The following is a 27,261-nucleotide window of genomic DNA, read 5'->3' as shown; positions in this document are numbered from 1 at the left end:
ATTTTTTAAATTTTGGTTTGATTGAATCTAGCTAATTTATGGAAGACCAATGAGTAGGGGAGCCTCCTTGTTATTTCATCATGACCTTAGCTAAAAATTCAGGTCTTTTTACCCAATGATCTTAACAGACACAACTATCTTAAATTTTCTGGCATACAACATAAGCTAAATGCATGTAAGGCTAATTTTATCACTATACCATTTCATTCCTTTTTACAAATGGCCATACTCTGCAGATCTTTCTAATTGAACGATCCTTTAAAAAAAAAAAGCCATTGAGAGATTAATCTCGGAATATAAAATGTTTTGCTGAGATTATGTATGTGCTCCTATATCATCATTATCATTCCTTGTTACTCCTCAAGGAGCATAGGGCCGATGTGCTCCTATATGCTCAAAGTAAATATCTCTAATGTAAAAAGACTTGAGACTGATTTTCAATGAAAGAAAGACCCTTTTCTACTTCAGGAAACCAAACCTGTTTTTTTACTCCACTTTTCATATAAACTGTCCTTGAAGAATTCTGATTGTTGTTAGCTGAGCTTTCACAAAAAAAGCTGATTTTCATTAACTGTGCAAAATTTACACTTTCCTCATATGGAGCAATTCAGTCACACATAAGCAGCTAAAAATATAAATTACAATACCTTTTGATTATCAGTTATGACTTGCATATGTGTACAAGGCTTCACAAAATCTTTGCAGCAGATCTCATTTATAGGGCATTAAAAATTCAGATTTGATGGTTTCATTCTAGCTTCTTTCTAGAAGTTCTCAATAATGAATGCTTTTTAATGCTCTCCCATCATTGCCAAAGCTAAAGGGCAGTTAGCCTCTGATGTCATGGCTCCGTTGCATAGGTATTTTTCAATGGTTTCATATGCTGCGATATAGCCCTAGTTGCTGGCACGGCATAAAACACAAACAATCAATGGTTTCATACATATGAAGACCAGTTAGTGTCTAATAACCTTCTCAAATTTATTTTATAGTGATTGAGGTTTTGGAATGCTTAGGCAATCCACTCTGATTCTGCAACAGATGCTTCTTTCTTTCTTTTTTTTCAAGAAGTCCTGAGGCCTCATATTTCTTTTTCAAAACAAAAATCTCTCTTTAAGTTCCTCTCTTTAATTCTAGAGATCCAGCTGTCTCGTGACAACAAAACAGAAACAAGCAATCAAAAAAGAACACATTCCCAGACAAATCATGAAATAAGCCAAAATAATATGGCAGATAAAATGTTACATCTATCCCCTCCTCTAAAGTACAGAAATTTGTCGACAGTGCAGATTAAAAGCAACATTTTAGTTCTTGTTTGGAATCACCCAGATGTTTAAAACATCAGAATGCACAACATGGGTAAAAGGCACATTAACACACAAGAGACATTAACTTTCATACTGCCTGCCAGATGTGACAGATGTTTACATGCAGCAGAACCTGTTTTTTCTAAAACAAATTAAGACTGACTGTGGTACAAGACAGATCTGATCATGAAAAAGAAAGAAATTAGAACTTGCCTAATGCGGATAACCACCTGTATTTCTCAATCAAATTAAATAGCATACAAACATGATAGGCATGTAAATAGAAAAGGTGATGAGCAAGCATTCAAAAGTTATATGAACTTCCAATCACTCTGTAAGAAAAACAGTGCTTTATACATGAACATAATGCTGCTCATATATTAGGATCATACAAAAGGAATTTAAAGAGAATCACCTAAAACAGTACTTAGCCTGTCACAATTTCATGAATACAAACTCTGCATGTGGTTTTTCTGCAAGGTTTTAAACAACTGAAAATATACATTTTAAAATACTGAATTATATAACTGCTCAAAATTATGATCCAAATAATGCAGCCCACAACTGTTCTTCTGAAAGTCAAGTATTTGAACAACTGGAAGACATCTGGAAACACTTATTTTGATGCTGGGATCTGAGCAATGAAAGGAAGTCTTGAAAAGAAAAAAACCTAAACCATTTTCCATTTTGTAACTGGCACGGCAGATTGCAGCCTAAAAGTTTGCCAGAATATTCTCCCAAAAACCCAGTCTGCATACTATTCATAACTATCAGCAGATGCCATGAAATATCCACTTTTGTCATTATATGTACATTACCTTTACAATGTTTGAAGGAGCATATTGCTTTTGCACATGTTAAATATTACATTCTTTAACACATTGATAATGCTGCAGTCATGATATGAAAACCGTGCAACAAAAACATCTTCCTCTGCAAAAGATGTAGACAGATAGAATGTCTAATACACACATCATCAAACGCTTCAGGTAATATCTCTGGCAGTGGGTATAATAAGCTATATTTATTCACACTATGCAAGACACACTGACAACAAAATTCATTCGAGTTAACAGCTTGGTAATAAGACTGCACCAGTGTTATGGGTAATTCAGATGTCTTCAGCAGTGAAAGATCTCACAAGACATGCACAAATCAAAAATGCCATACCAGAAATAAATTCTACAAAACAAAATATTAACATATGATCACACCGCTGAAAACATGAAATGCACCCTGCTTCCTTTAACAACATCAAAGCTAAAAAGGTTGACAACTGACAAAGTCACCAGAGTGTCACAGAGAAAAGTTATGGCAGACAGGATAAGGAACAAAGAGAAAAAGAAAAGAGTTTGATTTTGTGATGCATGTCATAATTCTAATAAATGTTTGAGAAAATCACTTTTCCTTTTTGGCATCTTTGACTGGTACCTCTTTTTTCTCGTCACTATGATCCTCATAACTGCAAAGACAACAAACAAACGTGTTTATAATTTACTTTGATCTTAGCCTTATAAAACACACCAAAAATATTTTCAACAATGATGTAACTTTACATGCATTCTTTTCAAATACTGGCTGAAGCAATTTTACATCAGTAAATATCAGAGTGAAATAAAAAAAAAAAAAAAATAATAAAAAAATAAAAATGAATAAATAGAAAAATAAAGAATAAGTCAACAGATTTTATCAAGTGAGGCAGAAAACTAAATGTAACTTGTATTTGCAGCTAAAACAGGAACCTAGACTTTTTACCTGAACATTAATTTAATATCCCCTTTGACCAAAGCCACCAAGACAGGTATTCCTATACAGGCAGGTACAAGATACAACAAAGCTGGCTGAAACATACAAAACAACATATTTATGTGATTAAGTTTTAATAGGGAATAGTATATAGTTTCTTTCAGCCATATTTTAGTATTTTATAAACACTTCACGAGATGTAATTATGAAGCAGAGGTACATCTGTACTTCAGGTTTACTCTCTCCCCTACACATCCATTTTAACTGCAACCATTGGTATGGGTTTGCAGCCCTATTGTCCCATGGGGGGTGAATAGGAAGAAGTGGTGGGGGTACATGATGAGATGCAGCAATGGTGAAAGCACACCAGTGAGTCCTATCTGCCCCCCACACACGTCCAGTTGGTCCTCCATCTGGCTTTGTCACCCACTAAAGTTTGTTCTACATCTGCTCAATATCTACAGCTTAACCAAGCCCTTGTTACCCATAGCTTTGAACTGTATGCAAGATGGGGGCATCTAAATTTTCAACCTACTTTTTAAGTATGTACCTATTTTAAACTACAGGCTTAGTCTAAGGTAACACTACCTCTGCTTTACAACTATGGTCCCTTGAGTTTTTTAAAAGTGAAAAATACCTAAAATGGTATGCTGAAAAATACATCTATATATAAAAAATACAAAAATACATACTACCCCAGACAAATCAAATGCAAATCTTATTTGCTTGAATTCACTTTCTACCAGCTAAATACAATACTTTTTTTGAAGGCTTTAAAAATATCATTTATTTTATGAATATGCTTTTGAAAAATTAACACCTATATGTACCTGAAGCTAGATTTTTCCTCCAAGAAGACATGTTTCCTAAGGCACTAAATAAAAGCCACTGATTTCACCTACCTGTGCATGTTTAAAAACATGCATGACTAGAATGGTGGTGACAAGCCCCAGGCAGTAGGCAATGAATCCCGAGTAGAAATATGTTTTCTTGTCATTCTTCAAACTAGCAAAAAATGGAGAGAGAAAGAATTTTTTTAATAAGAAAACCTACAAAATGTAATTTTCTTAAAACAATGAAACATAAAAATTAAAATTAACTAAATGAGGAATAGGGCTAATGTAAAATCATTAGCATGACACTAGTTTCATTGTTCAGATAGACTGTAATGAGAAAAACATGAAATTTTTAGATTTGAGCTTTCCTTAAGATGACTCTTGATTACTTAATATAATGCAGAATTACTTAGTAAATAGAGAAAAAGAAAATCTTATCAGAACTTTTAAGTTTAGATAAAGTGCACTAATCATATGAAACTATTCAAAGGACTGGGATGAAAAAGGTGAGTCTTAAGATGCCGTGTGAAACTGGTTAAAGCAGCAGCCTGGTGGACTGATCAGGGAAGACTGTTCCAAGCAAAAAGACAGGTGTAGACAAAGGCATGCTGGCTGGAGTATATCAGCTACTGAATGAAGTTGGGCGGGGGTGACAGGTGATGGAGTCTGAAGGGTGAGGTGGGAAGAAAGTTAACCAGGAGCGCAGTGGTGGAGACCTTGTTAGCATATAGGGTTCATTTTCCAAGTGACTGTTGGTGACAGGCAGGCAGTCAAGTAACCAAAGCATGGGGATGGTGCGAGCAGTCGTATGCACCCAGAGTCCCACATGTTAAAGGATGTGGAGTGAGGCAACAGTGAGGCCAGTAAAAAGAAGTAGCAGTAATTTAGATAGGAGAGAAGAAAGGAGATAGCTAGTTTGATGGTGACATCAGTACTTGGTGTTGCATAGTGAAGAGGCATCAAAGACAAAACAAAAATCAAGTTTCTGGAAAAACAGAGATGTAAGGCTGCACAAGGGCAGCTCTGGAACCAAAAATGGACTAAATCTTGAAGATTAAAGATGAAGTGCAGAATTTCTTTGTCAAACATGTTGAATGTGGCAGATGTCAAGGTGGAAAAGTACCAAAACTAGTCAGTGAAGTGGTTAGGTCCAAAGTCAGGAAACAGCTATCTCTATGCTGTGATGATGATGGCAGGCAAATTGACATACAGATGAGTGGTAAGCAAAGTGTTCACTAGCTGATGATTAAAAACTCTTAAAGTTTGTAAGGTAAGATTAATAATGAGACAGTACTTCTTAAGCTCACTGGCATGAAGCTTAAACTTCTTTAAGAATGGACTGTCTTGATGCAGTTTGGGACAATGCTAATGGGTGATGCTGATGATGCCAGTAATTGTTAATAACCTATATGATTACCAGCTATTGTGAATGAAAAGGTGAGAGCACATAAAAAGCAGAGATTTTCTCACCTATTGTCAAAGCGTAGAAGAAGAGCGATGAAAATGCCAGGAATGACGATGTCACCAAGGCCCAGCATGGCAAAGTTGTCTGCCCCTAGTCCTTTCTCAAGCAAGTCCTGAGGAAAGACCACTGCACAAAGGTCAAATACTTTACATGTGGCAACCACAACAAGAGCAAGATGTTATTTGTCAAGATTTGTCAAGTGAAAAGATATACGCCACAGGCTTAAAATCTACAAAATTTAAAGCATTCACATAAAACTTTATCTATTGCATAGTGTTTTTCATCCCAAAAAAATGTGCATATATCATCTAAAAAAAGTTTCAATCATGTGCCAAAAATCTGTACATACGATAAATGATTTGTCATCAAAGATTTGTAAGGATAACAGTTTATATTGGAGCTCTCATGCACAAGACATTTTTTTATAATAAACCAAGCTGATCATCATGACTTTTTAGTAATGATGAACAATAGTTTTACACATTAAAAACATGGCACTATTAATTAAACCAGCTTTTTGACTTCTAGGATCAAGATCATACTGATGTGTGCCTTTTTGAGTGACTAGTTGATAACCACCTCACTTTATCTGAATGTCTGAAAAACATCTTTGCATTTTACAGAGGAGAAACACTTATTATCTCTTAGAGTTAAATTTCAGTTCAAGCTGAGGCCTGCATCATACAGGAGCTGACTTTAGCATGAAAAAGATAGAAAGGTCAGAAAGTGAACTACAGACCAAACAACAAATGGAACATACATTTGATGGGAGCTTCAAAGGACTTGGCCACTGTAACCATGACGTTAGTGCCAAATACCCAGAAGATGTCATAGACAAAAAGCCCTCCTAACAGGATGCAGCCAGTACTGATTCGGTTCAGAGAAAGCAGCTCAACTCCATTTATGGCAAAAGCCAGTCCAAACAGGTTATTGGCAATCCAGTGCTAGAAAAAAAGATGTGCCATCATATATTAGAGTGATATTAGCTTTAAATGCATATAATACCAGAATGCTTTCTGAGGACTGGTGACAAAAAAACAAAAAATTACATTCTAATTAGGGTAGGCGTGTGGAATGAGGTCTAAATGATCAAATAATTATATGTATTAAACCTTCAAGTTTTGGTTTTCCTTCCCTTACCCATTCCCCAACCCCCCACATCAAAAAAGTTTTCCATTAAAAGTCTATAAATTGATCTGTTTTTTTCAATATTACTTTAAAAATTAAAATTATGAGTCAGAAAAATGAATACTATATTTTTATTGCGAATTCAACCTTTGCCATTTAAATGCATCCACGTAGCATGCCATTAAAAATCAACTAAATAAATCTCAATATTATATATAACTTTTTGAAAGTACCAACTGAACATTTTTATTTGTAACAGATAACCATTATCTGAATAATTAAACTACATGTACAGGACTTTGTAAGGAGTTGGGATACCTTCTTACTGCATTATATATATATTAACCTTTTCGACCAGATACCAAACTCCAACAACAACAGATGCAGCAAGACAAACAAGGTCCTTACGATCAAATTCATAATTCATGATCTCTGCAACAAAAAACAATTTCTCACCATAAAAATATAAACAAAGATGATTTTCTTACGGCAGAATAAAGGTTTACTAAACAGTTTCTAACATGTACAGCTACACACAAGAAGCACTAAGAAAAACATGCAATACAGCCTAAACCTAGCAAGGTCTAAGAAAAGGACCCAAAAAAAATCCGATTGGGGGTGGGGGTGGGGTGAGAAAAGTGCCTATTCATATAAAATGATTCACACTGAACTTTAATTATGATTTAAAATTTTATTAGAAAAATAATGACAATTCTACAGACAAGAAATATATAAGATATGAAGTGAATCAGATAAAAAAGAAGACCACAAAAACCCAACCAAACCTGATGTTACCTTGCCACGCTCTATAGAGTAAGGTGGCTGTTCTTTGAAATGTTCTGTGCAAATATCCTGGTCTGTGACCAACAGCATTTATACACTGAGGCACCCAATGTTAATGATGATGGAGTTAAATCAAATGTTAATCACCTTCTTTACTTTCTCCTTTTCCTTGAGTGAAAATAAGATGATAATCCATGTTGGGAAAAGATGAAGGAATCACCTTCTCAAACAGAGGTCTGGAAAACGTAAAAAAAAAAATTCCACAAAATTGTAAGAAACAAGACTCACCAAAAAAGTTCCTCTCACCATTCATCTGGGTTGGTGCAAAAATTGTGAACCTGAGTTTCAAAGGCCGCTGTTGCAGTCACAATCTCTTACACTAAAGTCCAGCGTATAGGGGGTTGGTGGGGGTAGCTGTCAGGCCTAAACCACACGGGTCTGTCACTAGCTAGGGTGTCCAGCACTGAATAAGGTGCTAGGCAGGCTATGCAGAATACATGGGTAGATGTACCAGACTTGAAAGGGTAGGCAATGCAAAGTCCTTTCTCTCCAGACTGTTCAGTGACAGACGAGGAAAGTTCTCCTGAGAAAACTTCCCCATTCCAAACCCAAGGATACATTAAGTCATCTATAGAAATTCAGGCTGAGGTTTAGTGCTCCCTAACTTTCTTAAACGTGTATATGTAGGGGGAATCGGACAGCTCTCATCAGGAGGACTGTTTTTATTTTACTAATTTTGTGTGTGAATAAATTTGCTGTTTGTTCCATTCATTTTGTCTTTGTTGTGGATATCCGTCCCACCTCTAAGTGAGAGGCCGTGTGCTCATGACAACTGTTGAGGAGCTGCGAGCATGCATCCGGCAACACTGGGGGGTGATATGCAATATATGGTGACATCTGCGTTTTTCTTGCATTCTTTTTGTGGTGTGTTCTTTTGCTGTTTTTTTGTGCTGGCTATTGTTTTGTGATATTATGTTGGCTGTCATCACTGTCCAGCTATGGCCTGCTTTGAGTGACCATCTTTACTCTTGGCACGGCTCTCAAACAGTGGACTCATCGGAGGATTTGTCATCTTCTGTGCTTGTGCTACTTTAGCAAATATGTGTATTGCTCATCACTGTGTGATGGAGAAGTGACACTGGAAACCTGCATCCAAACAGAAGGGCCGAGACGAACTCTGATTGTGTGTGACAATACAAGATGCCAATGGGTGACAGGCTGAGTGCCACCATTATATGTGTATTATTTCTCCTTAGATGCCTGTTTGTGCTAACCCTGGTCGGGCCTCTTCAGAGATACGTTTACTTTGTTTTCTATGCTTACAGGGAGTAACTAAGTGGGCTCAGCTCTACATGTTATGCAGCTTTTTAATGCAGAACTGTCATTAGACTTTAAAAGATCAAACAGTGACAGAGTAATTTAAAATGATACATAACATAACTTAGACCTACGGAGATACAAAAGGGGAGAACTGAAGACCTTACTATATCCCTGATTACCACAACTTACGCAGCAATGTGTGCCAGTGCCAATACCCCCAGAAAGAAGAAATAGAATGCCAGCAGCAAGTTGATGTACTCCTTAGAGAAAATCTGAAAGAACAAAAAAGAACATCATAAAAAAATCTTTTAGATGGAAAGGTGCTGGAAAGGAGAAAAAAATGTGTGTTTATATGTTTCCTTGGTGTATATAAGTATTAGTTTATAATAGACTGAAAATGCACAGAAAATACATTGTAGTGTTAACTATTGCTAAAAATTTCTGTTCAATGTTTATGTGGACACCCACACAAGCATCATTAATCTATGCAATGCAAGTAAGAGATGTTTCATCTACATATTATCATATCTCAATTTGTAGAGCCCATTTCCTTCGTGGAGGCTAGCTCAATGAGCTGTGCAGAAAAATCTGCAAATGAACCCTCGTTTACCCATACAACAACGCAACACATGCTACAGTAAATAGACAATACTGACTCTGAAGTACTCTGAAAATTACATTAAGATAGTGTCTTTCTCCTTTGTCTTGCTCTAATTTAACTTCAACAGGTGGCAATTTCCTACCAAGTACAGAACTTACGAGTTTGTCTCTTTAATTTTTGCTTCATTTAACTCATCAACAGTTGAAAAAAGGTTAAAAAATAAAGTATACAACACAATATGGTTAATGAAAATTTGCTTAATCACTACATCATTGCTGGAACTAAATAGTGCTAGACAAGAGGGTTTGTCTTTACCACACTTTCCAATCATTTATGCTAATTTTAATTAAGAGTTTTACAAAAAAGGCAGAAGCAACAGACACTGGACAAGTTTTTTCCTTTAACCTCAAAGCTACAGAAAAGGGAAGTCACCCCCGATTTTATAATGTCATGTGTGCTCATGGAGGGGGAATCAAAGCAGTAATTCCACCCCTTCCTCCCCACACCTGCTTCCAACCACGCCGTCAAAACGGCAAGTTTTCTGATGTTTAAATGCTTTCGTTAATGTTTTTATGTTTAACTCCATTTATATTGCATTATAACTGTTCTCATTAAAACAAATACCTATATAGCCTGTAACTTTCAAATATTAGCGAGTCAACAGGGGCTGGGAACCAATTAAATCTATTTCCTTTATTTCTTATGGAAAAAATTGTTTCGGATAACGAACAGCTTTCCAGAATGGATTAAGTTCGTTGACCAAGGTTCCACTATAGTTCACTGCTTGCTTGAAAACATTTGTACCAATTCTACAAACCTCTAATACCATAGTGTTCCAGGTAACTAAGTAGGACAGTATGTGATCACATATTTGTTTATCTGTGTATATATAAAACATCCCTGACAATTATGCCTGATATTCTAAGCAATAAAATTGTACTGTTTACAAATACCTGAAATACAATGTATATGCCAAGTAGAGTTCCACTGGCAATTAATGGAAACAAGGCTGCATCTTTATGAGATAAGGTTTCTGGCTTTTCTCCTGATTCCTGGAAAAAAAATGAATAAAGTTACCAATAAAATGTTATCTATTTCCATTAAATGCTACCAAAACCTTATCTTGAAAAGGCATAATAAAAATAGCATTTTTTCTACTGACAAAACAAACAAGCGTTGTGTATAGTTTTAAAATATTCTCTTCTCCATCAACTGCGATCTTCTTGATGTTACATCCATCTCTAACTGAAGTATATCTACTGTATTACACTTCAGGCCAAGAAAAAAAGAGATTACTTCTTTTAAAGGATATCATGAAAACTGCCTGTGCACAACATCTCTCCTAGTTATATGTCTAAAAGACATAATGAAAACTGCCTATGCTTTACACTACATTTTCCTAACCTTGTGTATCACATTTTACTAAACGGACAGCTGCCATTCTGCTGGTGTACCTGTTTATACAACCATCACTACTCATCATTACTCTCCACCATCACCTCACCAACCACGTTTCGCAAAAAACTGAAAACCCATCTGTTTCTTTCAAACCAGTCTTAAACTACCAAGAAACACATCTGTCTATATTTTTTACTTTCCTGGTGTTTTATATATTTGTTCACTTTATTTTTTCTTCTTTTGTTTTTGCAACGAGCATTCTTCCTGGATACCTGCGCATTACAAATCGACTTATTATTATTATACAAAAGTTTATTCCACCCACATTAATGACTAAGAAAACATATGATATAAAGTTATAACATTTTTTGATAAAAAGTTATTCCGCAAACCTGAACAACAGTTTCAGGTTATAGTTATTAATCAGTATTTCCCTTTAAAGTGGAAAACAATCAACTTTGTCCGACATGTACCGCATTCTGCAGACATGTACAATATGTTCTTAAAATCAACTACAACGAACCAGAAAGGATGTTTAAGACTTTAACCCCTAACATAACCACTATTTTATGTTTCAAGTTAAACATTATTTTGTAAATTTGTGAGAAAACAGCGAACATCTGGTTGCCACGAAGAGGGTTTTACATTACATGACTATTTTTACCTTTTGCTCCTGATGGTGTTTTACAGAACGAAATGAGCCAATGAAAATCGGAACAATCGCTTGTAAAAAGAGACTCAAATATGCAATCGACATTCCTTCAACAGTAGCAGGTATTTTAGCTGTCGCATTGGCAGCTGTCTCGTTCAAAGTAGCATTTGCTGCCACTTCGATATCCACGCTGTCAGCCATGTTGCACGTAAACGTTCAGACAACCGGAAGTTGTCTTCACCACGTCAGCTTGTGACCTTCCTGACCTCGATTTCATCCTCGCCCAACACTAGTTCCACGAACTTGTATTATATCCGTGCTAGTACGATACCAGGAAGAGTATGTGACTTGTTACTGCATAGTCCTATACTGTACTACACCTTTTACTTGTCGAATTCAAACACACCATACTTAAAATATTCATAGAAATGTGAAAGAGAGCGTGCAGTTATTATACAAATAAATGAAGACTGCTTTTTACTCAGTTTGTGTTTGGGTATCGCGTGTCATCTGATGCCGATGTTTACAAACATAAACTTAAAAAAAGACTGTATATCATAAATATTATCCTAAATATATATGCAAAAAATTTTACTACAAACTGTGATATTCAATAATCACATAAAGCTTTAACTAATGATTTCTGTAAAGTCAATTCCTCAATTTTTACCACAGAGTTGTCGCAAGAGCTTAAAAATTGTGTAAAACAAGAAACGTTAGCGCTATTATCAGTTATGAGAAAGTAAAGATAGATATATTGTTTGAATTTAGAGCAAGAATTTATTATGCGACAATTTTTTTTTTATTACGACATATTTACGACTTTTGAGCATGTTGCTCCTGACAACGAGTGCCGCGTTGACACCCCGGTAGTCTGGTCATTTTCGTCTTGTTGTTTATATAGGAGAAATGATAAACATCCTATTGATACCTTGAAAATGACAGACATTTTGTGCAGGTGGCTAAATGATGATGTCAAAATTTCCAAAAAAGTCGGTAAGATAAAATGACGGCATCAATTGCCAGACTAAATGAATGACTATAAGAACAGCAGATCTCATTCAATTTTTCTTTCTCATCCTGTATGCTCATCAAATATAACCCCATGCGAGTAGAAGATCTCAAAATTGTGAATTTACTGAAAATTGTACTTTGTCTTTTTAAGATTCATATTAATAAACTAATCTTAGAAGATCGAGTTGTTTATATGTAGTTTATAATGGGCATGCTTTAAATTGATCCCCCAAGCTTAAACTAAAATTCCTGATGACTAGTATTTATAATCTGCATTTTTCAGTATTAAACATTCCAACCTGTGTTTTAATATTAACACGTAAATTAAATCATAAATTATTATTAAGTGTGACAGATTCATGGTTTGCCTTATTTTGCTTTTTGAACATTATAGTGTGCATCTCAATCATCCTGCATTAATTGTACAAAAGAGAATGGATGCCAATGGATTAAATAGTTCTTGAGCTGTAAAGCTTATTGTAATTTGTTTATTCAAACATGGTTTTGATCACTTTTCAGATCAAACTAGTTTTGCTCATGACTTTTCATCTGGATACTTAATTGGGGAGATCTTGAACAAGCACCAACTACAGAATGACTTTCATCTGTTTTCTCAAGCTAGGTATGCATTTTTTTTTTACTCTGACAAACCTCTGTGACATACAGAGAGAAAATGAACTATTATTTTATTATATCACTATAAATGATGTATAAAAATGTAGCAACTAAAAATATCAGTTAATAGGGTACTAAATTATAGCTATATTATCTTAAAAGTAATCCATGGAGAGAGATTTTTTTTCCTTTTTTCCTTTTTAACAGGACAACAAATGCCAAGCTTAACAACTTTACACGCATGGAACCCAACATGCATCTACTTGGAATTCCATTTGATACAAACATTGCACGGGATGTTATGACAGAGAACTATGGTGTTGTCACACGCCTCATGTACCAACTTTACATAGCACTTAACAATAAAAAGAAGGCCAATCTAACTGGTATTGCCATGGAAACCCAACGTCCAGCAGCTCCTGCCAAACTTAATGCTGTTGAAAGTGGCATGTACAAAGAGGTAAGATAATGGTTAAACCTTTTTTAAAGTAATATTACTATATAGTATTAAAGAGCTACCTTATAGTGTGTTCAACTTTGGAGCAAAGGCTTGTATGTGGGATTGAGGCCTCTGACAGAAAATCTCTTGTCAGTCCAGCAGCAAGTGTGTCTCTGATTTATCAGTGAAGGGAAAAGTAGAGTAATGATCAAGAAGTTTAATAAAAAAATAATTTAAAAACTCCAGATGGTTTATAAAGCATATATCCAAGTTGGCAAGTAGATTTGTTTGCTGTACTGTGCACACATTCACACATAAACAGGTTTGTATATATAAAAGGATAAAGCTGGGACCATAGTATCATCCCACATTTAGCAGTACGCTGAACACAACATTTTAAAGTATGAACAATCATGAAAAACATAAAATGCCTGAGATAAAAGTTACCATGGAATCACAGATGTCCTATTGAGGAAAAATAACTTACATGTATATATAAAATCCCATAACCTTTAGGTTGTTGGGGAATGAGATATTGGACTTAGAAGACATGCAGACACACTATCACTGATCATGCAATAAGTCTTGGTTATATCTCATCCCCCAACAACCTAAAGGTTATGGGATTTTATATATACACATAGACACACCTGTTTTTAATTATTATCATAGTAATTAATATTTATTAGCCTACACTTATCATACTATGGTCTGAAGTGGCCGCTTTTGCTCTAAAAATGGTCACTCATACTCTAAGAAAGCTGCTTCTTGTGCGATTTCTGCAGCTCATGATTCTTTCTTCATTTTTCACATTTCCTTTGATATTTTCTCCTAATTGTCTTCTGGAATGAAGACATGGAAAAATTAAAGCCATGAAGGTTGAAATAGAATTTACTTTTGATTGTGGACCATGCTGTTTTCCATTTTTGATTTACAAACCACATACATTGCTACATGTTTTATAGATTAGATTTAGGATCTATGCACTTGAGTGATGGTGTCAGTTTATAAGACACATTTGTGTGATCCTGCATTTTGCTCCATGTTTTGTAACTGGACTGGTGTCATCTTCACTTCTTCATTGCCAGGACTGTGCTCTTTTCTCAACTTCATTACCTGAATCTTCAAATTCAGTATTCTGACGAATCTTTCTTTTTACTGGCATACACTTGAGATTCAGGACATTGGTTATACCAATCCTTGTTTTGCAAAGATTAACTTCAAAGTCTGGCGCTGGCAGGAAGAGAGTGAGCATAAATTATAATGATAAGAACACGTACACTGACACTGTTTTTGAGACCAGCATCCATTATTATTATTATTATGTTTGTGTGTTTTTCTTTTTAGTAAAGCGCTTGGAGCCTGCCTTTAATGTTGGAGAAAAGCGCTATGCAGATCAACTTTATTATTATTATAATAATAATCATATTACACAATAAGATTTAAGGTATCATGAGAGTGTGATGAAAATAAGGTCACTTGTCTTTCCTTTAGAAATCTGAAGAGCAGGTAAATGCTAACCATGCATGAACTTTTTCATCACGTATTATTTTGCTTTTGTTGTTTTTAAATGGGGTTGAAATTTTGAAGATAAGTGAAGTGTGTTATCCCTTTGTTAACTGACAACAGAGTTAGGGCTGATCATGGCACTAAAGTTATGTTTATGTTTTACAAACATCTAATTTATCTTCATGGACAATTCAAAACAGTGCTTGAGTTCAGCTGAAAACTATAATTCAAAATATATAATGTGTGATCACATAATACAAAAAAGAATTGCTCACATGTAGTCAATATTATTCATTTTAAATGCATGTTCACATTGTGGAAATAAAACTACATACAGGTGTGTTCACATAATTAAAGAGTGATCCATTCACTTGTTGTCACTATATACAGTTTACATGATAAATGCAAACTGGTCAGCACTAAGACAGTAGGTATTGAAAGTAAACTACCTAATGGTTTATATAGTTAGCATGCTGTATTTTCCTATTTAGCAGTAACAGGAACCGTGATATGTTTCTAATAGAACAAAGCTCCCTTTTTAAGACTGAATAAATATCAAGAAGATTTCACAAAGGAACATTAAAAAGCACTTGGCATTTCTCTCATGTATATTAATGTACATGCATGTGATTGTGTATGTATATATATATATGTATATTTGTGTGCATCTTTCTACCTAATCACAAACATTTTTATGTCTTCTAGATGGAGACAACTGTATTTGTGACTTATAAATGATTAGACATTTTCTGAAGTTTTCTGTCTATGTGATTTTGGTTGGTTATTTTCACCCTTCATGCATGAAGAAAATGTCATTTCTTGTTTTCTTTATAATTTACATGTTCAGAAAGCACTTCACATTTATACTTATTTCCCCATCAAGGTGAGTTTAGCACATTAAACTTAGAAGTAAAGACAACTCCAACATGGAACATTATGACAGAGATATAGTCTGAAAAACCTGAAGTGAATAGTTCATTAATGTGTATGCTTAATCAAATTAACCTGCTGATAAAAAGGAATGGAACATGCTCAGTGGTTGATCATGATAAGTGTCTGATGTGTCTAATAGTCTGATGTCACTTTGCTAAAAGTAGAAAAATGAAAATAATCCTTATAATGCTGGATGTGAACTAGGGGGAATGTTTACAAAGTTTATCTTTTTCTACATCAAGTAATATTTTGAATACATAAGTGGAACAGAACCTACAATACAGACATAGAACTATTTTATTACTTATGAAGTTCCATTTAAAAATACCTTCTTCCTGGTACTTTTTCTTCATGTTAGAGATGTCACATTTTTTGCTAAAACAACACTTATTACCTACATTGCTCTGTTTTCTATTTGCCATATTTAGCGCTTGAAGCATATAACACCACGGCAGACTGATCTCAACTTAGATGAAATGGCATCCCGATTTCATGAGCATCAGATCCTAATGGAGCAGACAGCATTTCGTGAAAGGTTTGTGGAAGCTGAGCTTCAGAGGCAGAAGCATCAGGAAGAGCGACTGATGCTGCTTGAGAGGGCAAGGATTATGCGAGCCAAACAGAGTGAGATGGTGGCCAAGATTAGGTATGTTATATCTGCTGTATAAAAGTGTATCACCAAAATCAATTACAGTGTATGTGTTTCTCCTGATTAGTGTCTGTATATTTTATAAGCTTGCTCAGCACTGAGAAAATCTGCGACAGCAGAATTAGTTATTATGTTTTCAGCGTTCTGCTCATTTACTAGTGGTTTCACATCTTGCTGCACACTTTTCCTAATCTCCATTCATTTTTTGTTTTTAAAACACCATGTTGTATACTTTATATACTGATTAATACTTTGTATTTTATCTTTAACCCTTAGTCTTTACTTTCAAAACTTTCTTGCATTCTCTTTCCACCTCATCTGCTACTCCCTCTGCTGCCACGTAAATAGAGCTGCAACTGTGAACATTCCCCATCCCCCATCAAACTTGACTGAAGCAGCTCTTCAGGAAAAGAAAGCACAGAGACTGAAGAGAGAGGCAGAGGTATGTCTTCAGATACACTGACACGCATATCCACAAATATCCGTATTTGTCATAAAACAAACATTGGTATTTGCCCAAACAACTATACCGATCTTCACATCTGCAGATATCAGTATTTGTCATAACACAAACACCAGTATTTGTCATAACAGTTATACTGATCTTCACATCCACAAATATCAGTATTTTTTATGACAGTTAAGTGAACTTGTAAGTATCATTTGATGATAGGGTAATTTTTTAAAAAATGTCATGCATTGAGAACAATGGCTTTAACACCTAAATGCTTAAAACTTAATATTTTGCAACTCTTATCGTTATTATCTTGCAACAGGAAATTTGCATGAAAATGTCAGAAAATGTTTTTGGTACTAGATTAATTTAGCAAATTGTGGTGGTATTTAAATTTAGTGGTAACACATAAATACTATACAAGAACTTATTCCAAAATCTGCTGAACTATTGAAATATTGAAAAATGTATTGCAGTTTAATAAGTTTTTTTCATTTTTTTTTTATTAATTTAGAATAACTGAACATGCTATGAACATTTTCCTGAAAACTTTTAATAATCATTAAAGTAATATGTATATAGAATTTTTTTTTTGTCATGCCAGAGGAATGTGTGAATAAATTGTATATTTAAAAAAATCAGCATCACATAACCGAGTACATGAGGAAACCATTCATAGCATTAATATATTTCAGGAAAGTATTAATGAGATTGCAAAGTTTGAGGACAAACTGAGACTAGTCCTTCCAGCTTCTGATGATGATGATGATGATGGGTGAGTTATTCTAGTTTTGAGGATGGGTTAGGTAATTCAATTCAATTCAATTTAACTTTATTATCTCACTAGGAGAAATTACAAGACGTGGTAAGACTTACTTCCCCTCCTATATTGTCATGAAGTATAAGACTTTATCCCTGGTGGTTAAAAATAGAAAAAATATATAAAAGTAAGAGAGAGAAACAACACTGTCTACCTTATGAAAGATTTTGACTAGTCATTGTTGACGGTTGAACTGGGATCAACTTTAAAGAAAATTGGGACGGGAACATTTCAGCTGTCTTTGAATGCACTATGGTATGTCAGTTGTACTAACCACATGACTAAGGAGCTCCCAAGCATATTATAAAAGGATGACTAAACCATGTCTTTCATCCATATAATGCAAAGATTTTTAGATACCCAGATAAAATTATTGAGGGTTTTACAACTATTTACAGAATAATAGTTTAATCCTTGCTACTCCTTGAGGAGCATAGGACCGCAAGTGCCGAATAAGTGCACATTAATGTACATGTTAATATTATTGTGATTTTGGTCCCAAATGTAAGCATCTCCATGATTATTAGAGGAATGTTTTGTGCATATAAAACTGCCACTGATACTTGACAACAAGTAATACAAATATTTTGCATGTCTGGATTATTACTAAATGTCTTGCATAACGAAACTTTCATCCTAAGCTCTTACATTTTCAGACCTCTGTTTCCAACTCATTTACATTTTTTGCAATTTTTCTTTATGTAATTTTAATTTTTCTTATTTGTGCACGCCTTTATAAGATGGAAACGGAATACAAACCATTTTCACTCTTCAAGCTAAACAAATCTCTTTCCTTGAACATTTTATTTCACTACTTAACATCCCAAACTCCATAAGGAATCCTGTCTTCTGATGACCTGTCTGTAAATTGAGACAAGGGGGAGATAATTTTGGGTCTGCCACTTTGTGGGAAGAGCAGGACTGTGTATAGGGGGGTGATAACAGACCAGGTCAAATCAAATGTCCTATGGCCTAGCAGCCTAATAGGTGGTGAACAGTTAGAGAAGGCATGGCATACAGAAAGTGGATCCTAACCCTTTGTCTTTGATTTTCCTGATAAACACTTATACCTATTCACTTCTGGGTGATAAAGGAGATCTTCCAGTCACACTTTGGCAGGGTGGCTTTTTAGCCTGCAATCTCTTTTGAAGTTTAGCACATTAGCCACACAACTGTGCATCCTTCCTACATGTTTACCAAAATTTTTTAGAGCAGAATTTTAGTTGGAAATCATACTGTGTGCAGGGGCGAGATAGACATTCAGTACATTTTGAAGCGAGATGAGGATCATCAAGAAAACCTGAATATCATCCGGACTAGTTCTGATGATGAATACATTGGCAAAATTCGCAAGCGTCTGCACGAAGATTCTGCTGCTCGTGAGGAAAGAGAGAAACGCCGTCGCAAAGTGCTTAGAGAGCAGCTGGCAGCCCATCAAGCACAAGAAGTTGGTAAAATCTGCTGTTTTTCAAGCAGCTTTGTTTCTGCAATGGAATTATGTCTGCAATGTTTTTTAGAGACATTTTGCTTAGTGTTTTGTGATTTTCATTCACAATCAGCAGCAGAGGAAGCTTCCTTTATTCTGCTATACTTTCAAGTTTCATTTATATTTGCATTGCATTGCATATGAGAACTGTATTGAATTCTATATTCATTAATTCTCATTGATCTCAAAAGTATAATTTGCAATCTTTCACTTTTATGGTAAGTTGGTAATGCCATGCTATCATTTACTTTTTTCATTGTTATAGGAGGCTCAGAGGGAGGAGATGATGGTGAACCGCTTGATGCGCCAGTCACAACAGGAGCGACGTATTGCTGTGCAGCTGCTGCAGGCTCGACATGAAAAAGAAGTGATCCGCAACAACCGCATGGTTCGGGAACAGCAGTATCAAGAGCGGAGAGTGAAGGACTTTGAGGAAGCTCTCAATCGAGAGGCAGTAAGTGCATGCTTCTGCTTTGGCCTTTCACAAAACTGTACACAAAAAGTACTGCAAAACATATAGACAGAGAAAGTTCACAAGCAGCTTTCATAAGACTACTGCAGAATATATAGCCAAGGAGAGCAAACTCACAAAAAGCTTTTGGGGATTTTCTGTCTTGTTATTGTGTAGATCTTATCAGACTTTGAATGATCGTTGAAGTTAGCATTTTTAATTTGACTACTTAGCTGCTTTTCCTTTATCTTGACATTCTGTGCCTTTTACTACCGATGTCATGTAATACAAACCATGACATTTGGCAGGAAATGGCCCGCCTTCAAAAGGAAGAATATAAGGAACAGATTCATTATGAAATGGAACGTCATGCTGCCATTGCTGCCCAGCGTGCTGAAGATCGCTACCATCGGCATTATGACTTCTGTTTTGAGGTTGTTGGACATATTGTTGACTTTGCATGCAAGGTGGCTGAATACAGGGAGCTTACTGCCAAGTAAGTATAGTAACATTAACCAAAAGAGAATCAGTGCTGAGTCCTTTTTGTGAGGTGGGGGTGGGTGAATGGAGGCAGGAATGCTGCTTTACTATTGCTGACTTTTTGTGGTCCCTAGCACAACCTCTGAAGCAGATCTTTCAGTGTTAAATTAGATGGCATAACTGACTTAAACTTTTTGTAAAAGAAGCAACTTATGCAAGCTTTTATTTGCGTTACTTGTCGCAGAAAGTTACCAGCAAAGTTGGTTCAAGATTGGAAAGCACTCTTTCAAAGTGGATATTCTTTGTATGAAGAAGAATCAGTGGAAAAAGATGAGCTGACACCAGAGCAGATTCTTGAGGAGGAGCGCCAGCAGCTCCTGGATGAGGGCGATTTCATGGAATATAAGGTGAAGTAGACCCACTTAAAACATATAGCATGATATGCCTGAGACATAGTAAGAAGGCAGGGGGAGCTAGACGTATCCAAGAATTAGCATGAACTAAGGTGAGGTAGACATACATGAGTCATAATTAGCATGGAACACATGGGAATGCAGACGTCCTTGAGACATAGTTTGGAACACCAGTTGAATTAGATGTAACTCAAACATAATCAGCATGAACTGCAAGATGAATGTTAGTTAAAAATCGAAGACCAAGAAAAATGAAGCATACATATATATACTGAAGGAAAGCTTTATTTTAGTAACGGCTTGTTTTTTATTTTCTTTTTCAGAACATGATTGGAGAGTGGTCTCCACCTGAAGTTTCAGACATCAAAGGGCCACCACGCAACAATCCTGTTGTGGGACACATCATCCAGCGACTGTTCAATATGGTGCATCCCCCAACCGTATGTGATTTCCTTGAATTCATGCTTATTCAATCTCAACTAAAAAGGACTTTTTAATATTTAGTATGCATTCTCATTTGCTCTGTTTTGTAAGAACAGCACATGGTCCAAAAACTGCTGACTAAGCAAGTGTTAATGACATACACCATATTTATTTAACTCATTTATATATTACAAAATGAATAGAAATATTTCTTAATCAGCTTGAACAACACCAAACTAACTCTGATAGCACTAAATGACTACTCCAAAAAAAGACTGAACATACTATTAAACATGAAGCTGAACAGCAAACAAATCTATGTGCAGCCTCCCCCTGCACCCCCAGAGTTCCCTCCATATCCTGTTCGAGCTTGTGTGCTGGGAAAAGCATTTTCTGGCAAAACAACAGTTCTTAAGAAACTTGCTGAAGGTGAGTTGACTTACGAGGCTGATTATCTTCTGCTTAAAAGTCTCACAGGTTGCTTTTCTTTTTTTAGTCTAATGACCAAGTAAAGCTCAGTAAATTTTCACCCCTAACCCACTCCATTATTTCTGTTCTGGGGTTACATGCTTAGCAGCATCACTGTGCACAGAAAGAGGTAACCTACTGGTACCATGATTACACATAGATGTACATAATTAACATATAGGATCCCAACTCTCCCATTGGCTGTATCCTTAGTGTAAATGTATTCATGTACAAACCTCGTGTTTGTGTTGTTGATGTGTGCATGATGTTTGAAGGCCTGCTTTTCAAGAAGGGAAAAGGATGGCAAGGTCTTCAGCCAGTTTTAGGGAAGTAATATCTTGCACCAAGCTTTATCCACTCCTTAGGAAAAACATGCCCCACACAAGACCTTTTGATAAGTCAGACAATTCAACAGAATAGAAAAGTGATAATGTTTGTAATATATGAACATGCATAATCCATTATGCCACAAAACTGCATGTGTGGGCAGCTTGTGTTTATGTTGATGTTTATTGCTATGTTCAGAGCATCGGCTTCAGATTCTTCAGGCAGAGAAGCTGGTCAATGAAGCCATTGAGGCTTTTAAAAATAATGAAACTGATGAAGTTAAGCCTGTAAGCATTCCACTTTTCTGTTTCCCTTTAATGATAGGAATAAATCTCATGGTTTAAATTTTTTATTTTGCACATGAACCAGTTTGGTACCTTATATTGTGTCAGTAGGGAACCATAGAAATAAAGTACTTTAAGCATTCATTGTATTGTACATTATTGATATTGATTTTTAGTTTTTGCCCCCTAAAGTGTGCACTATCCAAGTGTCAGTCTAATTTTGTTATTGTCTTTTTAATGATGCAAAGGACACACCCCCTCCTCAGCATCTTTCACTTTTTTTGTCTTCTAACCAATCTCTTCTTCTGTGTGTGTGCATGCATGTGTGTTTGTTGGGGAATTAAGATGGGGATTTTGTAGTTTATGACACTAAAGTGTATTCTTTATCTTTCAGAATCTTGAGACAGAAAATCAACCTTTCAGGGAAGGTGAGTACATCATAATTTTCTTTTATGTAAAGTTTTTTGTAGCTTTAAGATCTAAAAATCTCTTCATTTATTTTAAATCTATGTCTGATCCCCCTTTCAACTCACACCCCTCCTCTTCCTGAAGAATTGGTCATCTGGGAATTTATCTGCAACCTATATGAATGTTTCATTTATTTCCTGTCACATGAAGGATGATGTTTGATATTTCACTGAGAATTCACTTGAACATGTCTGTAAAACTTAAATTTCAATACTACTGCTAAGGCTAAATTCTTTGGGGTCCCAGGGACCCCTTCTTCAGATTTTTAAGGGGTCCCTGTTCTTCGCCCAAATTTGAAGGGGACCCCATTGACGAAAATTGAAGGGGTCCACCGAACTTTTAATGCGTACTGTACGCAATTTTTTGTGTAAGCAGAAGCCCTGAATTTAAATGTGTCATTCATCCTTGATGATCATAGAAGCCCTCTGTATAGCATATGCTGCCTGAAAAGATAGACTACAGAAAGTAACTGATCCAGTTTACAATGATTTTATTTCTGTCAGAACAAAGCTGAAAGAGATCCTTATCTTTAACAGTGCCATCAGACCCAACCACAGGACAGCCAGTGCCAGAACCACAAACTGGTGATTTGGATATATCTACTGATGGTGAGGGAGATGCCTGTACACAAGTTTTCATATCTACCCTCTGTACAAAATGTTGTCAACAGCTTTCAACATGTTGGCATTTTTTTTTAAAAAAAGCAAAAGATACCAATAAAAATAATGAAACTTGCCAGCCAAAATAAATCCTCCCACCCCACCCCCCAAAAAAAATAATTGGACAAGAAAAAAAAAATATAATTTAAAGGTTGAGCAAAAGAGAATCTTCTTTATAGGGATACAGCAAGGACACCAAACACACTACTAATACGTTGGTTTTATTGGCTATACATCTTTAGAGATATGGCTACTGAAAATGGATCTGTTTCTTTGCAATACATTGCAAATGGTAGGAACCCCTGTACAATCTGTATAGTCACATGAACATCTGTACAATCAGTATGGTCACATAAAGATGCACTGGTGGTCAACCCTGAACCCAGTGATAAGGATGGATTTCATGGAAGGTAATAAGTGAGCTGTTGTCCATAGATGGCTACAAAATGGTATCCACTATTTTTTTCAGTTGTAAATCCATAAAATTTGATCAACTTGTCTGAGATTAGTAGAGACCATTACAAATCTTAATGTGTCTAGTTTTATTTCTCTGGGAAAGAAAGAGTAAAATCAATGACAAGTGAAATATACATTTAGATTATTTATGTTAGGGTAGTTATCAAGACATTTGTCTGCAAACCACTGAGAAATGATATGAAAAAGAGGGATTCAAGCAACAACAAAAAAAGGACTGGATATGCAACATATTATAAAATTGTCCCAGATAAATTTATGTTGCTTCAAAATTTAAATGTTCGTCCCCTACAAGTGGTGAGAGGGGTATCCTGTCGCCTTGATTTTATATTTAGATTCTGCTGCATGTGGTTCTTTTCCCAGCAATCATCACAGACAAGCCATCTGTTGATCTTCTAAAAAAGTCATTGGGAGGGGACCCCAGTCAAGAAGGGTTGGAGGAGGTGTCATCCAAATCATTGAGCACACAGGCATTACAAGGAAAGAAACAGGATTCTAATGAGGTGAGTGTGGTATTTATGACTCATCCTTTCATTTTTCCGAACTGGTTCTTTTCAGTGATAATGGCCTACTGCTTTTTCATTACATTTATGGTTCTAAATCTTCAACACTTTCATTGCATCAGTGATCCTTTATGGTTATGATTCTTTACCATTTTCATTTTCAATGGTTAGTCTTGTATTAGCAACTAACAGTCATGGTGATGAGTTTCAGCTATGTCCTGCAGTGGCAAATTTCTCTCTCTCTATTTCACATGTATGACACTGATGATTTTTGCTAGCAGCTCATTTCTGATTTGAAAATGCTGGCAGTATGAATTACCTAATTAATAAGGTATTACATTTTCTGTTTCTCTCCAGCTGTCAGTCAGAGCTAGACTGGGCTCCAGAGCCTTGAAGTATTTAAAGAAAGGTCGCCCTGTTGATGACCCAACCATAGTGGACATTCTTGTTGATGCTATCAGGTACAAGGAGATTGTGCATATCAACAGTGTGTTTACAGTGCTCAAATACACTGTATTATTTATAAACAGTGCAAACAAAGTACATATCTGGAATCACAGATAATGTGCCTATGACAAAAAAGGAAAAGAAAAAAAGTATTCATGAATACCAAATAACAAATGTTCACGAAAGGGAGTTTGTCGGAAGTAGTTAATATGGTGATCTGTCTTGGCATTTTTAATAACAGGGGAAATTTTCCCTTTTTGTTAGTAATGTATCAAAAGAATCTGTTAATGTTTTATATAAATAGCACATGCTTGTACCAGGGCTTCTGCTAAGGCTAAATTCTTTGGGGTCCCAGGGACTCCTTCTTCAGATTTTTAAGGGGTCCCTGTTCTTCGCCCAAATTTGAAGGGGACCCCATTGACGAAAATTGAAGGGGTCCTCCGAACTTTTAATGCGTACTGTACGCAATTTTTTGCGTAAGCAGAAGCCCTGCTTGTACTTGTCTTTATATCTGTTTTCTGCATACTTTTCATATCCTCAAATGTTTATTTCCTCTGGTGTTTTGAAAGACGTGTTCCAGAGGGCACAGGTTGGGTAGTGGATAGTTTTCCCCTGAATTACAGTCAAGCCAAGCTCCTGGAGAAAGCTCTCAGTGGCTTTGATGCCGATATAAAACAGCAGAAATCACAGAAGTCACGCCAGTCGAATCTGGTGCCGGACCCTCGACCTCCTCCGCCACCACCTGAACCCTCAAGCAGCATTGATGTTGTCATTCTTTTTGACATCGATGATAAGCTCTGCTTGAAGAGGGCTAGAGGACGCACATGTGAGTAGAAGATGGACAAAAGGACTTGTTTTGTCCATAAAATAATAAATTTTTCTGTAAATGTGTTGTAGGTGTATTTTAGATACCAAGAGACGAATAACATGCATAATAGATGCACGATACATATGTGACAGATGCTATCCAGGCAGATCAGCAGTACCATGAAGAATTCAACCCACCACCAGAGGGCAGTGCCACAGGACTGGGTAAACAGGAGAAGGTAATTCCTGTGACTGAACCTGCCTACACCCAGGAACAGCTCCAAAACAGGTGCAGGCTTGGCTTGAATTTAGCTTCTTCATAACACATTTTTTAAACTAATGAAGACCATGCAGGAACTATAATAGAGTATTAAACATTAAAAGGACATCAAAAGAGCATCTGCTAGTTTTTGTTTATTGTTTTTGAAGGCTGACAGCTTTTCATGATTCTTGGGGAAAGCTAGAGAAGTGGTATGTCAAGTTTGGCAAGCTTAAGAAGGTGAATGCAGCTGATGAGGAGTTGGCTGTCTACTTTGAAGTGGAAAAAATCTTGGAGGACACCATTTCTAAGGTAATAGTACTGGGATTTATTGAGCAGGTCTCAAAACTGCACAAGCAAGTTCTATGTGTTTACCAGGTTACTATGGAAAATCATTGTAAATCCAACTTTAGATCTGAACAAAGGATTTGAAGGCAGATATTTAATCAGAGTGTACAGTTCAACCATAGTAATAGTCTTCTATAGCAAAATTAGTTATTTATAAAATAACTGCATGCTACAGGTAATCAAGTAATGTAGATTTCATCCACATGAGAGCCAAAGCTGAATAAAGTCATGGCTGACTGAGACACCATCACAAAGAATACTAGCTGAGATGAGAAATAAATCCTCTGTGCAAATCCTGTGGCAGGAAGCAAAAACACAGTAAAAACTGAAGTTCAGTTGAGGCTGAACTCACCACAAATGAGGGAGTGAGCTGTGGTCACAACTAAGGGCATGCATTAAGAAACATAAAAGGAGCACCAAAGCTGTTATACCCGTTTCAGAAGAAGTTGGGATCATTGCTTAGCTGCTAACTTTGTAAAAGTCATCATATTTATTTATGTGGCATACCCTGAATTTGTTACTAGATAAAGATCTCTAAAGTGTACTTGCCTGAGACCCAAACGGCATCAGCTGCAAGTGAAAAAACTGTCGGAGAAGAAGAGAAGGCTAGAAAGGAATACATATATTTTGGTAGTGGTACTGAGCTGGCGTGACTGCATCTATTCTGATGCCACATGACTTCTTCTTAGCATGAGTAGCTACACTAACCATGAACATAATGAACTCTTTTTGGTTTAAGATTATTATTATTATTATGTGTTTATTTTTTTGCAAAGCACTTTGACGGTGAGTAAAGTGCTATATAAATTAACTTTTATTATTATTACTAATATTATTATTATTTGCACAAATGCTAACTCCTCCTTTTGTAGCACAAGCTTTGGATAATATATATGAGCTTGACCTTTACCAAGACTGAAACATGTATAAGAATAACGTACATATAACAGCAAGTAAGATTGTTTAATGCGTCCTTACTTGTGTTTGGTTCTGAATGGGTTTCAAATGTCTTACTGTCATTTTGTAAATTAGATATATACATGTATACGTGTGTGTGTGTAATATTAACAAAAAACTATTGACAGCTTCAGGGCAAAGGTGTGGAGACATCAACTGAACAGACAGATAATATCGTGCAGAAAGTTGAGGAAGTTCCACAGGCTGTGAGTTTAATGTTTGTAATAAACATTGACATTTTGTAAATGAATTTTAAAGTAATTTAGACTTTGGTTATAAGTTGTACATATAACAAATGTAACAAATCATAAATGAAGTCATGATTATAAAAAAAAAAT

General features: G+C 35.8%; 2 protein-coding genes across 5 annotated transcripts in view; one reads left to right on the top strand and one right to left on the bottom strand.

Moving 5' to 3' along the window:
- Window positions 1-1,112: 1,112 nt before the first annotated feature.
- LOC112573117 (minor histocompatibility antigen H13-like) lies at window positions 1,113-11,465 on the bottom strand. The gene is made up of 10 exons (XM_025253167.1): window positions 11,249-11,465; window positions 10,140-10,238; window positions 8,775-8,857; window positions 7,413-7,501; window positions 6,829-6,914; window positions 6,115-6,298; window positions 5,360-5,480; window positions 3,956-4,058; window positions 3,063-3,148; window positions 1,113-2,769 (listed from the first exon to the last, which is right to left on the bottom strand). Exons 1-10 carry the CDS (start codon window positions 11,435-11,437, stop codon window positions 2,706-2,708), a joined length of 1,104 nt encoding a protein of 367 aa, XP_025108952.1. The 5' UTR covers window positions 11,438-11,465; the 3' UTR covers window positions 1,113-2,705.
- A 77-nt stretch (window positions 11,466-11,542) lies between these two features.
- Window positions 11,543-27,261, top strand: part of LOC112573115 (sperm flagellar protein 2-like) — a 31,728-nt gene continuing 16,009 nt past the window's right edge. The window contains exons 1-22 of one of the 4 annotated variants that reach the window (XM_025253165.1): window positions 11,543-11,575; window positions 12,770-12,872; window positions 13,073-13,325; window positions 14,799-14,813; window positions 16,175-16,392; window positions 16,744-16,837; window positions 17,545-17,624; window positions 18,915-19,116; window positions 19,421-19,609; window positions 19,915-20,102; window positions 20,331-20,493; window positions 20,823-20,939; window positions 21,249-21,351; window positions 21,916-22,004; window positions 22,396-22,429; window positions 23,006-23,077; window positions 23,966-24,105; window positions 24,463-24,566; window positions 25,122-25,378; window positions 25,513-25,648; window positions 25,789-25,930; window positions 27,052-27,129. In XM_025253165.1, the coding sequence (XP_025108950.1) occupies window positions 13,107-13,325; window positions 14,799-14,813; window positions 16,175-16,392; window positions 16,744-16,837; window positions 17,545-17,624; window positions 18,915-19,116; window positions 19,421-19,609; window positions 19,915-20,102; window positions 20,331-20,493; window positions 20,823-20,939; window positions 21,249-21,351; window positions 21,916-22,004; window positions 22,396-22,429; window positions 23,006-23,077; window positions 23,966-24,105; window positions 24,463-24,566; window positions 25,122-25,378; window positions 25,513-25,648; window positions 25,789-25,930; window positions 27,052-27,129 (2,640 nt within the window). In that variant the 5' untranslated portion in view covers window positions 11,543-11,575; window positions 12,770-12,872; window positions 13,073-13,106. Of the gene's footprint in view, window positions 11,576-12,059; window positions 12,233-12,769; window positions 12,873-13,072; window positions 13,326-14,798; window positions 14,814-16,174; window positions 16,393-16,743; window positions 16,838-17,544; window positions 17,625-18,914; window positions 19,117-19,420; window positions 19,610-19,914; window positions 20,103-20,330; window positions 20,494-20,822; window positions 20,940-21,248; window positions 21,352-21,915; window positions 22,005-22,395; window positions 22,430-23,005; window positions 23,078-23,965; window positions 24,106-24,462; window positions 24,567-25,121; window positions 25,379-25,512; window positions 25,649-25,788; window positions 25,931-27,051; window positions 27,130-27,261 lie in introns of those variants that run through there. The other 3 variants (XM_025253161.1, XM_025253164.1, XM_025253162.1) reach the window with 3 other exon arrangements.

This window comes from Pomacea canaliculata, linkage group LG10, assembly GCF_003073045.1.
Source record: "Pomacea canaliculata isolate SZHN2017 linkage group LG10, ASM307304v1, whole genome shotgun sequence".
In the NCBI taxonomy this organism is placed as follows: Eukaryota; Metazoa; Mollusca; class Gastropoda; order Architaenioglossa; family Ampullariidae; genus Pomacea; species Pomacea canaliculata.
The sequence above is the reverse complement of the archived record's forward strand: the minus strand, read 5'-3'. Positions and strand labels throughout refer to the sequence as shown.

Coding starts and splice junctions, on each gene's coding strand:
- LOC112573117 (XM_025253167.1), bottom strand. CDS start 11,437: ATGGCTGACAGCGTGGATATCGAAGTGGCAGCAAATGCTACTTTGAAC. Junction 10,239..11,248: donor AACACCATCAGGAGCAAAAG/GTAAAAATAGTC, acceptor TTTTTTTTCCAG/GAATCAGGAGAAAAGCCAGA. Junction 2,770..3,062: donor GATATTAAATTAATGTTCAG/GTAAAAAGTCTA, acceptor TTGTCTTTGCAG/TTATGAGGATCATAGTGACG.